This window comes from Bos taurus, chromosome 4 (assembly GCF_002263795.3).
Source record: "Bos taurus isolate L1 Dominette 01449 registration number 42190680 breed Hereford chromosome 4, ARS-UCD2.0, whole genome shotgun sequence".
Taxonomy (NCBI): Eukaryota; Metazoa; Chordata; class Mammalia; order Artiodactyla; family Bovidae; genus Bos; species Bos taurus.
Window position 1 is genome coordinate 72,306,616 of NC_037331.1, and position 10,500 is coordinate 72,317,115.

Genomic DNA, 10,500 nt, shown 5'->3' on the forward strand with positions numbered 1-10,500 from the left:
GTAGCCTTGGGGACATCGTGTGAAAGGTCTGCTTGGTTCCATCCGCTGTGGAATGGTCACATGATCATGGAGCAGATCCCTACAGTATAGGCAACCCCTATCTCTGGGATGTCTTTGTGGGCTGTGGACAATGTAACAAGCAGATCTGTCTGTCAGCAACCCCTCTGTTACAGCCATCCAGATATGGCCAAGGTCATGCCTATTCCTAAAAGCGATGGCTTGGCAATTCTTTGCTCCTCTTTCCTCACTGGATTAATTGTGGCCTTCAGGTTTTCCCAGTGTCGTTCCTTTGCTCTTCTCTTCTTTATGTGAGCTGTAACTTAATATTTAATCTTTTAACCATTTGTGAAGAAACTGGGCTCACTGAAGCTGAACTCTTTTCTACTTTGCACCATCATCTGAGCATCAATTGAGATCTTCTCTGCCTCAGATGTCATGCACACCTCCTGGCTAACCATTCATTATAAGTTGTCTCCATCAGCAGGTGTCATCCATAGCAGAGATCCTCACAGTTGGGAGATTTGGTGTCTTTTTTTTTTTTAATGAAAAGGACATATAAAGCAGACCTAAAAGAGATAACAGAATATTTCCATGAAGAGTCAAGAGAACATATTGAGAAAATCTGTAGAGAAACGCCCACTTAGTTCCTTAGCTGTTTCTCCTTCTCCCCCACTCAGAAACCCATTAGGTATCCTACTCTGATATGCCCCAGGTCTCCTGTAAAAATGGAATTTGGACGGAAATTGGATGCAGCTGATATCACCCTGGTCTTAGCTTTCTTTATTAATGTCCATAGTAATGATACCCAGATCATATTTCCTGGAAACATTTTTTCAGTTTGATTTATTTTTTCTTTTTTAAAAATTGGTCTTCCTTCTCTGGTGAACTGAATGGCACTTCTCTTTGATCATGCCAAGCTTGTTTTCAGCCCATTAAGGCAATTACTGAACATTTTAGAAATTATATATGAATAGGGCTGCTGTAAAGAAATGGTGGCAGAGGCCCGGAGAGGGAAGAGATGAGGGAATCAGGGAACTGACATCCTGCCCTGGATGCTGTTCTACTCTGATGTGTCAGCTCCTGAGAGCGGCTATTGTCTAGGGGATAGCAGTGGATTTGGAGCATATATAGCTGACCACAGGCCTAGGGCAATGATTTGTAAGTGGGCAGTGGTGGTACTAATGGGCTCATACATTCCTAAGGCCAATAGTTCTCAGCTTTGACTGAACAGAATTGTCTGAAAGACTTTTAAAAATATGCTGATGCCTGAGTTTCACGCAGAGTGATTTAGATTCAGTTGATCTGGTGTGCTGTCTAGGCTATGGAATTTTCAAAATGTCCTCAGATCAATGAAATGTACAGCAGAGTTGAGAACTACTGTTCTAGATGACTGTATCAGAATCTTGGGGAAAACAAGTGTACGTGTAATTTTAAAAAATAATATTTTAAATTATTCCTCTTGAGATACCATATCTAATTTATTCACAATTTCAAGTAATCTTAAATGAGGCTGTGAGGGTGTTTTTTTTTTTTTTTTGTATTAAAAGGGGGCCATTGTTAGAAGGCTGAGACTCAGGCTTAGAAGAAAGAGAGAGCTAAAAATTAGATTGTTTATTTTATGTATCGATAAGACTTTACATCCACAATCACATCAGCACAGATGGAATCACTGAACCTTTTTCATCATTGTGGCTCAGAATGCATCTGTTTCTTGCTTTCCCAATGTGAAGTTTTGCTTTTCTCTGTTGCAGCTATGGGAGACATCCATTTAAGATCAGCTGTTTACATGTGATACATCGAAACTGTTTACTTCAACTTTTATACAAACCCAGCCTCATGGAATCACTGCAAATCTATCTGCTCTTCAGACAATTCGAAAACATCTCTGAGAAGCCACAGAGGAGAGGAAGCCAAGCTTCACATCTGGATACCATTTTCTTTTTGTCATTGGCTTAGGATTTAACTGAACCATGAAAAGGACTACTGAAATGTTACACTATAACATGGAACAACAAAGGTCCTGGTATGTTAATGGATAATCCGCATGACAGATATATGTAGAACTATCACTAAAATTAACTCACATGACCCAAATGTAGCAAGTTACCAAGGGACTATAGTGGATTCAGAACTTGACATTCTGAAGCACATCCTCATTGTAGAAAGTCAGTAATGCTATGTGCATGAAGCTTCTGTTTCTTGTTTTCGACATTTAAGGAAACAACATCCCTAATAGAAACTAGCATGCAGGGCTAAGGCATATAGGATTTCTTCTGCAGGACTTTAAAGCTTGAGAGGCCGATATCCCATATGCTAACTGTAAACATGTATTTTTCTTTTTTCTTTTTTTACTTTTCATATTTATATCAGCATACAAGGACAATTGTACATATGTAAACATTTTAAAATTAAAAAAAAAAGCAGCTGTTACACACAAGTGTATTTTGCCAAATGCCTAAAAACAATCAGTCACAGTCACGTCATTGTCATCCATCAGCTGTTCTTTAAAGATTATAATCGGACGATGTTGTAAATACCGTGATCAGGGCTGTATGTGTGTCTCCCCTTAATTGATGTTTGTCCAAACCATGTGCTAGCCTTTTAAAGTGTGCACAGTCTGGAGGTAGTTTTATTGAACAAGAAAACAAAATGTCCAACCAAACTTAGGGCCTCCACAGCTTGCTTCCTGCCTCCAGGCGCTCTGCTGCCTGTTGGCTGGCCCCTGGGGATCCTCCAGCAGGTCCATCTTCTTTCTGGGGGCTACAGTGCCTGCCTCAGCAGCTGTTCTTTTTCGGTACCAGAGCACATCTGCTAGTCTCACCCCAGGGGGCCTGTGAGCCCCACAGCAGTGTGTCTTGCTGAGATCAAACAAGTGCACCAAAGACGCAGGAGACCACGGCTGCTGATGCGTTAGTAACTCCCACCTTGCCAATACTCCAGCCCTTTGTGGCCGAAACTTTTGTTCTTCAAAAAAACTTTTTAGCCACCCTTATCTGTGATGTGAATGACTTGTTTTAAAAAAACAACTTTTACACAGTTTATTAAGGGTATTTATCATCAGTGGGATGTGAGTCCCAACAAGTCATTCTGCACTGATTTGTAAATAAGACATGGACGGTTCTACGAGGTGGGCTGGGAAGCCTCAACAGGCCACAGAGGGTTCAAAGAAACCGAAAACCACAAAAGTGAGCAACTGTGAAGTTACCCAAACAGCTGGCACGGGGAAGAATCTGATGTCCTGAACTATTTTTTTTTTAATCCATAGAAAAGTGAGAAATCTATGTTAAATCCCCCTCTTTAAAACCAAAGTTCCATAGCTATCATCATGCGGCTCTATCATTCTTAAAGAAAACTTCTCTCCAGAGGCTAACTTAGTGAGCTCAGAAATGGATGGGATCAATCAAATGCTTCAATGGGAAGAGTACTTCTGAATTTCCTTATTTTCTTTCCTTTTTCTTGAGAGGAATGGAATCTGCAGACAAGATTTCAGAAATATCCTGTAAGTTTGATCTCTCCCAGTAGTGTCCGAGAACAAAACCCATTTCATCTCTTAAGTATAATCATCTTGGAGTCCCAAACTGAAGGGCCCCATTAGAAGGCAGCATTTTCTACTCTATCTGTTTATGTCTTCTATAATGGACCTCTCTTCTGAAAGTCTGAAAACATTTGTAAAGCAATTTAATTATCCCAAATGATACCGTATAAGCAGCATTTTTCATGACAGGAAGGGATGTGATTGTCGAGACCACAATAAAATGATCCATCAGACTCAAGTTTGAGTGGGTGTTGGGTGATGTTGCCACATGGCTCAAACTAAGGACAGGAGGGCAGACAGATTTAAAGATGTAGCAAATAAAGTGGCTTTTGACCAAGATCACTTTAATGTGCACTGAATGTTTTCTGGTACTGAGTGTATAAAAGCTAATGTTAGAAGTTTTATTTTGACTATAAAAGAGTTTATAGATTTGAATGTAAGGTACCTCATGTAAATATGCTTCCTAGTTATGGTTACACATCCCTCATTTGAAAGAATCCACAAAGGATTAGCCATGTAGTCAATGAATCCCTTTTACCTTTCTCTCTCTTTCCTCATCTTCTCAATTTATTTTTACATGAAGATTATTATTTCAAGTGAAAATCATTATTTGTGCCTTTGGGAGACATGGTTGCTCTAGACGTATACAGTTTATAGTCATCTTCCTCGATAATAACCTTCATATGGAACTGAATGAAAAGTGTTTCGTTTGCAGAGAGACTATGATTTTATAGTACTTTAATGTTTTATTCTAGATTCTATTCAATCTAGGAATGTATAAACATCCTTCCAGCCATCTGCAGCATTCTTTGACACATATATAATTTCAGTGGGGAGTAGTGAGAATTCCCTATATGGGTACTCACGGTTGGCGTTCTAGATGTATTGAATCTAAATATTTATGACTGTTCATCCACTGAGACAAAGAGAATGGAGCCATGGCAGTAAACACAAGCACAGCATTCTTCTTTTTTTTTAGTATCTATTTTGTAGAGGAACTTTGAGGCCACATAGCAGTCTGCATCATGAAACTAATGTTTATACCCCTCAGTCAACTATAGGACCATTATGAAAAGCAGAGAAAAGCAAATTTTGGCTTTGTGTCCCATTGTATGCCTTTTCCCTCTCTTTCTAAAGTTTTGTGCATAGATAAGTCTTCAGATCGGACAACTCTGCAGCCTAAGATATTCAATCTATCCATAGTCATTACAGTGTAATATGCTCTGATTTAAAGCAACACAGGGTTCTCCACTAAGAGTGTCAACAGAGGTGTGGTATCATGGAGCCCTGAAGGAACTTACTAGTCAGATGAACTGGCTCCATGTTCAGCCACTCTTTAGGGAGGAAGTGGTGTACTCTTCCGGAGTCTCCCAGTTAGAAAGTGGCCCGCAGGCCACAAGCAATCTGTGGAAAGGGATAAACTGCTCAAACATTGCAGCATTAGGAGAGCTCGCAATATGTGGTTGCTGTATTTTTTTTTTTTTAAGAAATACAGTGCTTTTCCTTAAAAAAAAAAAAAAGTTGACTAATAAAGTAAATGTAAGGTTAAAATGCCAAAGCTATTTTTCAGCTTGATATGTAGGTGCTTTAAGTGATACTACAGTTTCTCTCTCCTGCCTACTGCCCTGCCCCTTGCTTTGAAAAGGCTTTCCAAATTGTGTTATTACATAAAGTCAATCTAGCATAGATTTCTGAGTGTAAGATTGATAGGGTTTCTAAAAGAAGTTGCTGAAAAGATAAAATCAGGTACTGTGTGCACTTCCACAGAAAGACTATGTTTGAATTCCCAGTCTTACATCTCTTTTTTCTGTTGATCCCCTTGAAGATTTGCATAATTTAATCCTGTCCATTGTCTCAGATCTCTTGTGGCTCCCTTACCTTTTAAGATTTTCTCCTTTACTTTTTGTAGTTACCTATGACCCAGAGGAAATACTTTATTTTTGTTCATTTTTTAGTGTTTCAAAATCATTTGCTCATTTATTGATCTCAGCCCTTGTTCATATCCTGTTGTCATGTAATTCTATGCTAACGTATGTATTTCAGTTCAGTTCAGTCGCTCAGTCGTGTCCGACTCTTTGCGACCCCATGAATCGCAGCACGCAGGCCTCCCTGTCCATCACCAACTCCCGGAGTTCACCCAAACTCACGTCCATCGAGTCTGTGATGCCATCCAGCCATCTCATCCTCTGTCGTCCCCTTCTCCTCCTGCCTTCAATCTTTTCCAGTATCAGGGTCTTTTCCAATGAGTCAGTTCCAATATAAACATATATTTAGTGCTTTAAATATTTCCTTGTGTTATTCAACATGATAATAAATCCTTACCTAAACAGAAGACTATTTTATTTCACTTTATTTAAAGGAAAAGGAACTTCCTGGAATTTACTGAGTAGTTTGTCAGGAATATGGGAAGAGGACCACTGAATAAAGGCAGTGAGAGAATGAAGGGAGGCAGGCTAGCCCCTCCACAGTCTAGTAGGACACCACCCCGTTACAGGACGCCGTTCGATGGGCAGCAATTTTTTTTTTTTTTTGGCCAAGCGGCATGTACCTTACTTCCCCACTAGGGGGAACCTGTGCTCCTCTCACAGAAAGCCCTGTCTTACCCACTGGTCCCCAGGTAAGTCCCTGGGCAGCGTATTTTAAATGCAAAGGTACCAGTTGGTAAATTGACAAGAATTTTACATGAAACATCTGACTCCCATTTGCAGCATAATGTCTACTTTTTAATGCTCCTAAGTATCTTACCCTCCTCGTCTGTGTTTCCTTTAAAACTGATAAATGCGTAAGTGAAGTCAAGAATTTCTTATTCTATTAGCTTAAAATATACGAAGCAAACATTTCTATGGAATAGGACTTAATTGGAGGCTCAACCTTTAAATTTTTTCTCCTCTGAGATATTTTCTGAATGGATAAGACAATTCGGATTTTGGAGGCAGCAACTTTCCTCCAGCATGAGACAGCTAAGAAATTTCGCGAACAGCTTCCTATGTTTCTGAGATTGTGAGGTGCTGAGACTGTGCTCCTGAAAATTAGCTGACAGGCAGCAGCCTATCCGGTTCTGTATATTGGGGTGGGGAGTTGGGGTAGGGGTTGTGGGGGGGCGGGGGGGGGGAGGGTCGAAGCAGCGACACCTGCTGGGAACCTTTGGCACATGCTCATAGCATATGCTCTCTGGGCAGGTGGTTTTAATTCCAAGAGGAATTTTCCAGCATGCCTGCAGAGGCAGAGCAAACAAGGATAGAGTAGGGTCTTAGAATTCGGGTATTTCTGCTTGTCAGCTTGTCAGAGTACCCCAAATGGAGCATCTTCTGGTTCAGTTTATAAGGAGAAAACAGTCAGAAATGGAACAAAAAGCTGCCCAGTATTTTTGTCCTTTTTATCCAGAATCTGACAAACCATAAGCATTCTCACTGTGGGTTTGCGAGATGCTTCCAGACCCTTTCTACTTCCAAAGTCACTCCCTGTTGAGTAGCTGTCAGACCTTTTCTCCTGACTAGGAACCTTCACTGTTGTGGAGGTAAGTCCCTCTGCCTGGGCTGGCACTCGTGGAACCACTGGGGGCACAGAATCGGGAGAGAGGCACGTTTAGCCTTCCGTTGGCATCTGGGCATGGACTGTGCAACTTGGGGTGTCACCAAGAAATTGGTTCTCAGGGTGTGCTTCAGGCTGGAGGGCAGGTGAGAAACAGCGAGCCTTGGGAGGTTATGGGGCAGTTAGCCCTGGGAAGGAGCAGGATGGAGAGCTTCAGGGAGAGCTCAGAAGAGCACAAGTTGGCCACTGCTGGTGTGTATTGTGTGATTAGGGCAGATCTGTGTGCTTGGTAGTTTTACTGACATTGGCTGTGTAGTCCTCATTGTCCACTCACAATGGGCCAGTGACTGGTGTGGCATGTCCCTGTTCCATTTTTCATAGAACCTGTATGGATCTGGAGGTGCTTAAAGGCTGCAGGAGTTTGGCTTAAGGACATCATCATTTCATATTTTGGTATCCCTGAAATCAAAACCAGAGAAAAAGTGTATTTTTTTTTTTTACAAAAAGGCATACAATGAGACTACCAAATGTTAAGATAATGTGCTTACAAAACCATCAATACTTTTTGAAGAATTTATGAGTTTATGAAGAAAAGGGCGTTTTCCTCTCAAGTTGAAAATACATATGCATATAATACCAATCTATATTTACTTTAGGGCTTAGCTTTTTCTTTTATGAAGTTTCGGATGTGGATTTGTGTTTTGATGATCAAGCCCTTAAAAATGCAAATAGCCCCCAAATCTTTAAATACAGCGGTGCTAAGTTATACCAGATGACACAATACAGAAAGTGCTGATAGAAATTAATACATTGATTCAGTGATAATACAAGAGTCCTTGCTAAATTATACACTTGTATCACTGCCTGATGAGAAACCCCACTTTTCCTTTTTAATCCAGCACAAAATCAAACTGTGATTCTTTAGCTAGTCTTTTTAATGGGAAAAAATAACCCAATATCTTTGTTTTGTATGAAAGACAATTTTTTTTTAACACTAACTTCAAAAGTGCTTAGCAAATGTTAATTCAGAATAATAAGCATGTGCTCCTTTTTTTAACTTGGTGGAAGACTTGCCCCTCCAATTTAGCATCACAAAAATACAACTCCCTTTAGAAACAGCTTTTTTACCTAAACATAGCAGTTATATGTTAGCCAGTGTAGGTCTGCACTAGTGTTTTCCACATCTGTCATCTTGGAGGGGTAATGTCCCATCTACAGGAAGTGGAAGCCACTTAATGGGAAAGTGTTAATGGCAGCACAGTTTCGCTTTCGGTAATCAGATAATTAGGTGTATATAGTTTGGCTTCATTTTAACATTCTGTTCTCTCTGCTACCCTGCACTTCGGGTTCTTAAGCTACTTTAAACGTTACTGCTGGGTTTTGGCAAACAGCAACTGAAATATATGGCAACTGCTTTCCAGATCAAGTGTGATTTGTTTCATGGCTGTTCAAGTTATAAAGTTGTTTTACTGTAGGTAAATAAAATCTTGCTGTTTTTATAGGTCACTGTAACTTAAGATTCAGATTTCTGGCACAATTTTATTAGTATTCACTTCTGAAGCTAATAAGGTACCACGGTTTTCTATGTTATTCTCATTGTAACATCAATAAAGTGACTTTCAATAAAAGATTTATGTTATTTTGATGATGACTCCCTTTAATCCTGTTTTTCTCCCAGTCACTGTTTCTCTTGCAGAAGCCTTTGTTGGGATACTTTTGGCGGTTCTTTCTTTTCTGTTTCATGGTGTCCTCGAATAGACCATCTGCATGGGGAGAAATACCATGATCCCTTAGTGGAGTCTGAATGGTTACTTTGTTGGGCAATTATCCCAGCTGGATGACAGATGGAGTCTTCTCTATTTATCCTCCTGCCTTATTTCAGGAACACTTTCTCCCTCAGCCTAGTAAGGATCCATTTACTGTATTCTGTGCTAGAGCCCGGGCAGTGATGCTTATTTAACGAGCTCACTTGTGTCAGACTGCATCCTGGGTGGGTTCAGTTAAGGTGTAGGAATTCACTGCCTAGAAGAGTCTTCCACCAGCCTTTCATAGTCTCTTGAGCAGCCCTTCACGCACCAGTCTCTACCCTGGCAGTTGCAGTTTCCTTGCCTTCAGCTCCTAGTCTGTGGGGGGAAAAGCAGTTATAAGTAGTCAAAGTGCTGTTTTGTTTTTTAAATGCTTTTAATTGGAGGATAATTGCTTTACAATGTTGTGTTGGTTTCTGCTGTACAGCAACATGAATCAGCTATAAATATACATTTATTCCCTTCCTTTCATCCCACCCCACAAAGTACTGTTTTAATGTGAGAAAACCAGAAGTCATTGACTAAGTGTTTGTATATTTATTATGAGACTAAAAAAAGGTATGGTGACTGCATATAGCCCCATTTCTTTCACTTAAATATTTTGTTGTTCAGTCGTGTCTGATTCTTTGCGACCCTATGGTCTGCAGCACACCAGGCTTCCCTGTCCTTCACTATCTCTGGAGTTTGCACAAATTCATGTCCATAAATATTTTAGGCATATAATAATCCATTAAGATAAACATGGAAACAGTAACACACTCAGCCAAGCAAAGTCTAGCTCAGAGATAGCAGAGGTTTTTGCTCACATGTCATGTCATGGACTGATGGCACCGCCCGGAACATCACACTAAAGTGGAGCCTAGACTCTTCTTTGGCTCAGCAGGAGTGAAAGCTGTGATTAATGAAATGTGACTGCTGTGGTGCAAATCTATGCCAGCTGTCGCCAGGGACGAACAGGGCTCCTGCAGCCACATTGGTGTGGAAGTGCTCAGAAAGAGCTGTAAGTACTCAATCATCACAAATCTCTTGATACACCAGGATAAAGCTCTCATCTCCAATATTAAATCTTGGGGTGATTTTAGAAACTTAATCAATTCTCCATATGAGTGAAGTATTCAAGTTTGAGCTCACAGCCTCATTATGCTCCAACTAGATGCTCTAAGAAAAATAGGCTAAAAACAGTTTTGAAGAAGGCAGCGAGGCTGCACTGGATGTGTGGATCTAATGAGTGAAACAGAACCCTACATAAAACAGAAATAAGGCAACACAGGATTGACTTGTAATGAAGAGTGTGGCTTTAACTGTAGGACTAGAATAGATACATCAAATTTGTCAAGGGGAAGGAAACTTTCTGTGGGACATACTGAAGACCAGGCTGTATGCTTTCAAAAGGAAGTTAGAAGTGGAGGAGATAAGGAGACTTGCTCTATCAGTAATTTAAAACTGAATTGAGTATTCCAGAGAGACACAGTTTTATAATACTTTAGGTCTTACCCCAAAGCAGACTCAGAACCATGACTGATGCAGCACACCCCGGGACCTACCAAAGCAGGATGGTTCAAATCTGGTACATGGCCTCTGGAGAGAAAGGGCCTTCTTCCTTACCACCTCAGTCACCTAGGAAATGAC

At 40.4% G+C, this 10,500-nt stretch overlaps 1 protein-coding gene across 9 annotated transcripts in view; it reads left to right on the top strand.

Annotated features, from left to right (window-relative positions):
• ADAM22 (ADAM metallopeptidase domain 22) overlaps positions 1-8,711 on the top strand; it is a 238,622-nt gene extending 229,911 nt beyond the window's left edge. For 8 of the 9 annotated variants that reach the window (XM_059885608.1, XM_059885609.1, XM_024990705.2 and 5 more), the window contains one exon: positions 1,752-8,711. In XM_059885608.1, coding sequence (XP_059741591.1) covers positions 1,752-1,772 — 21 coding nt within the window. In that variant the 3' untranslated portion in view covers positions 1,773-8,711. The remainder of the gene's footprint in view (positions 1-1,751) is intronic. The other variant, NM_001191131.1, reaches the window with a different exon arrangement.
• Positions 8,712-10,500: the final 1,789 nt, after the last annotated feature.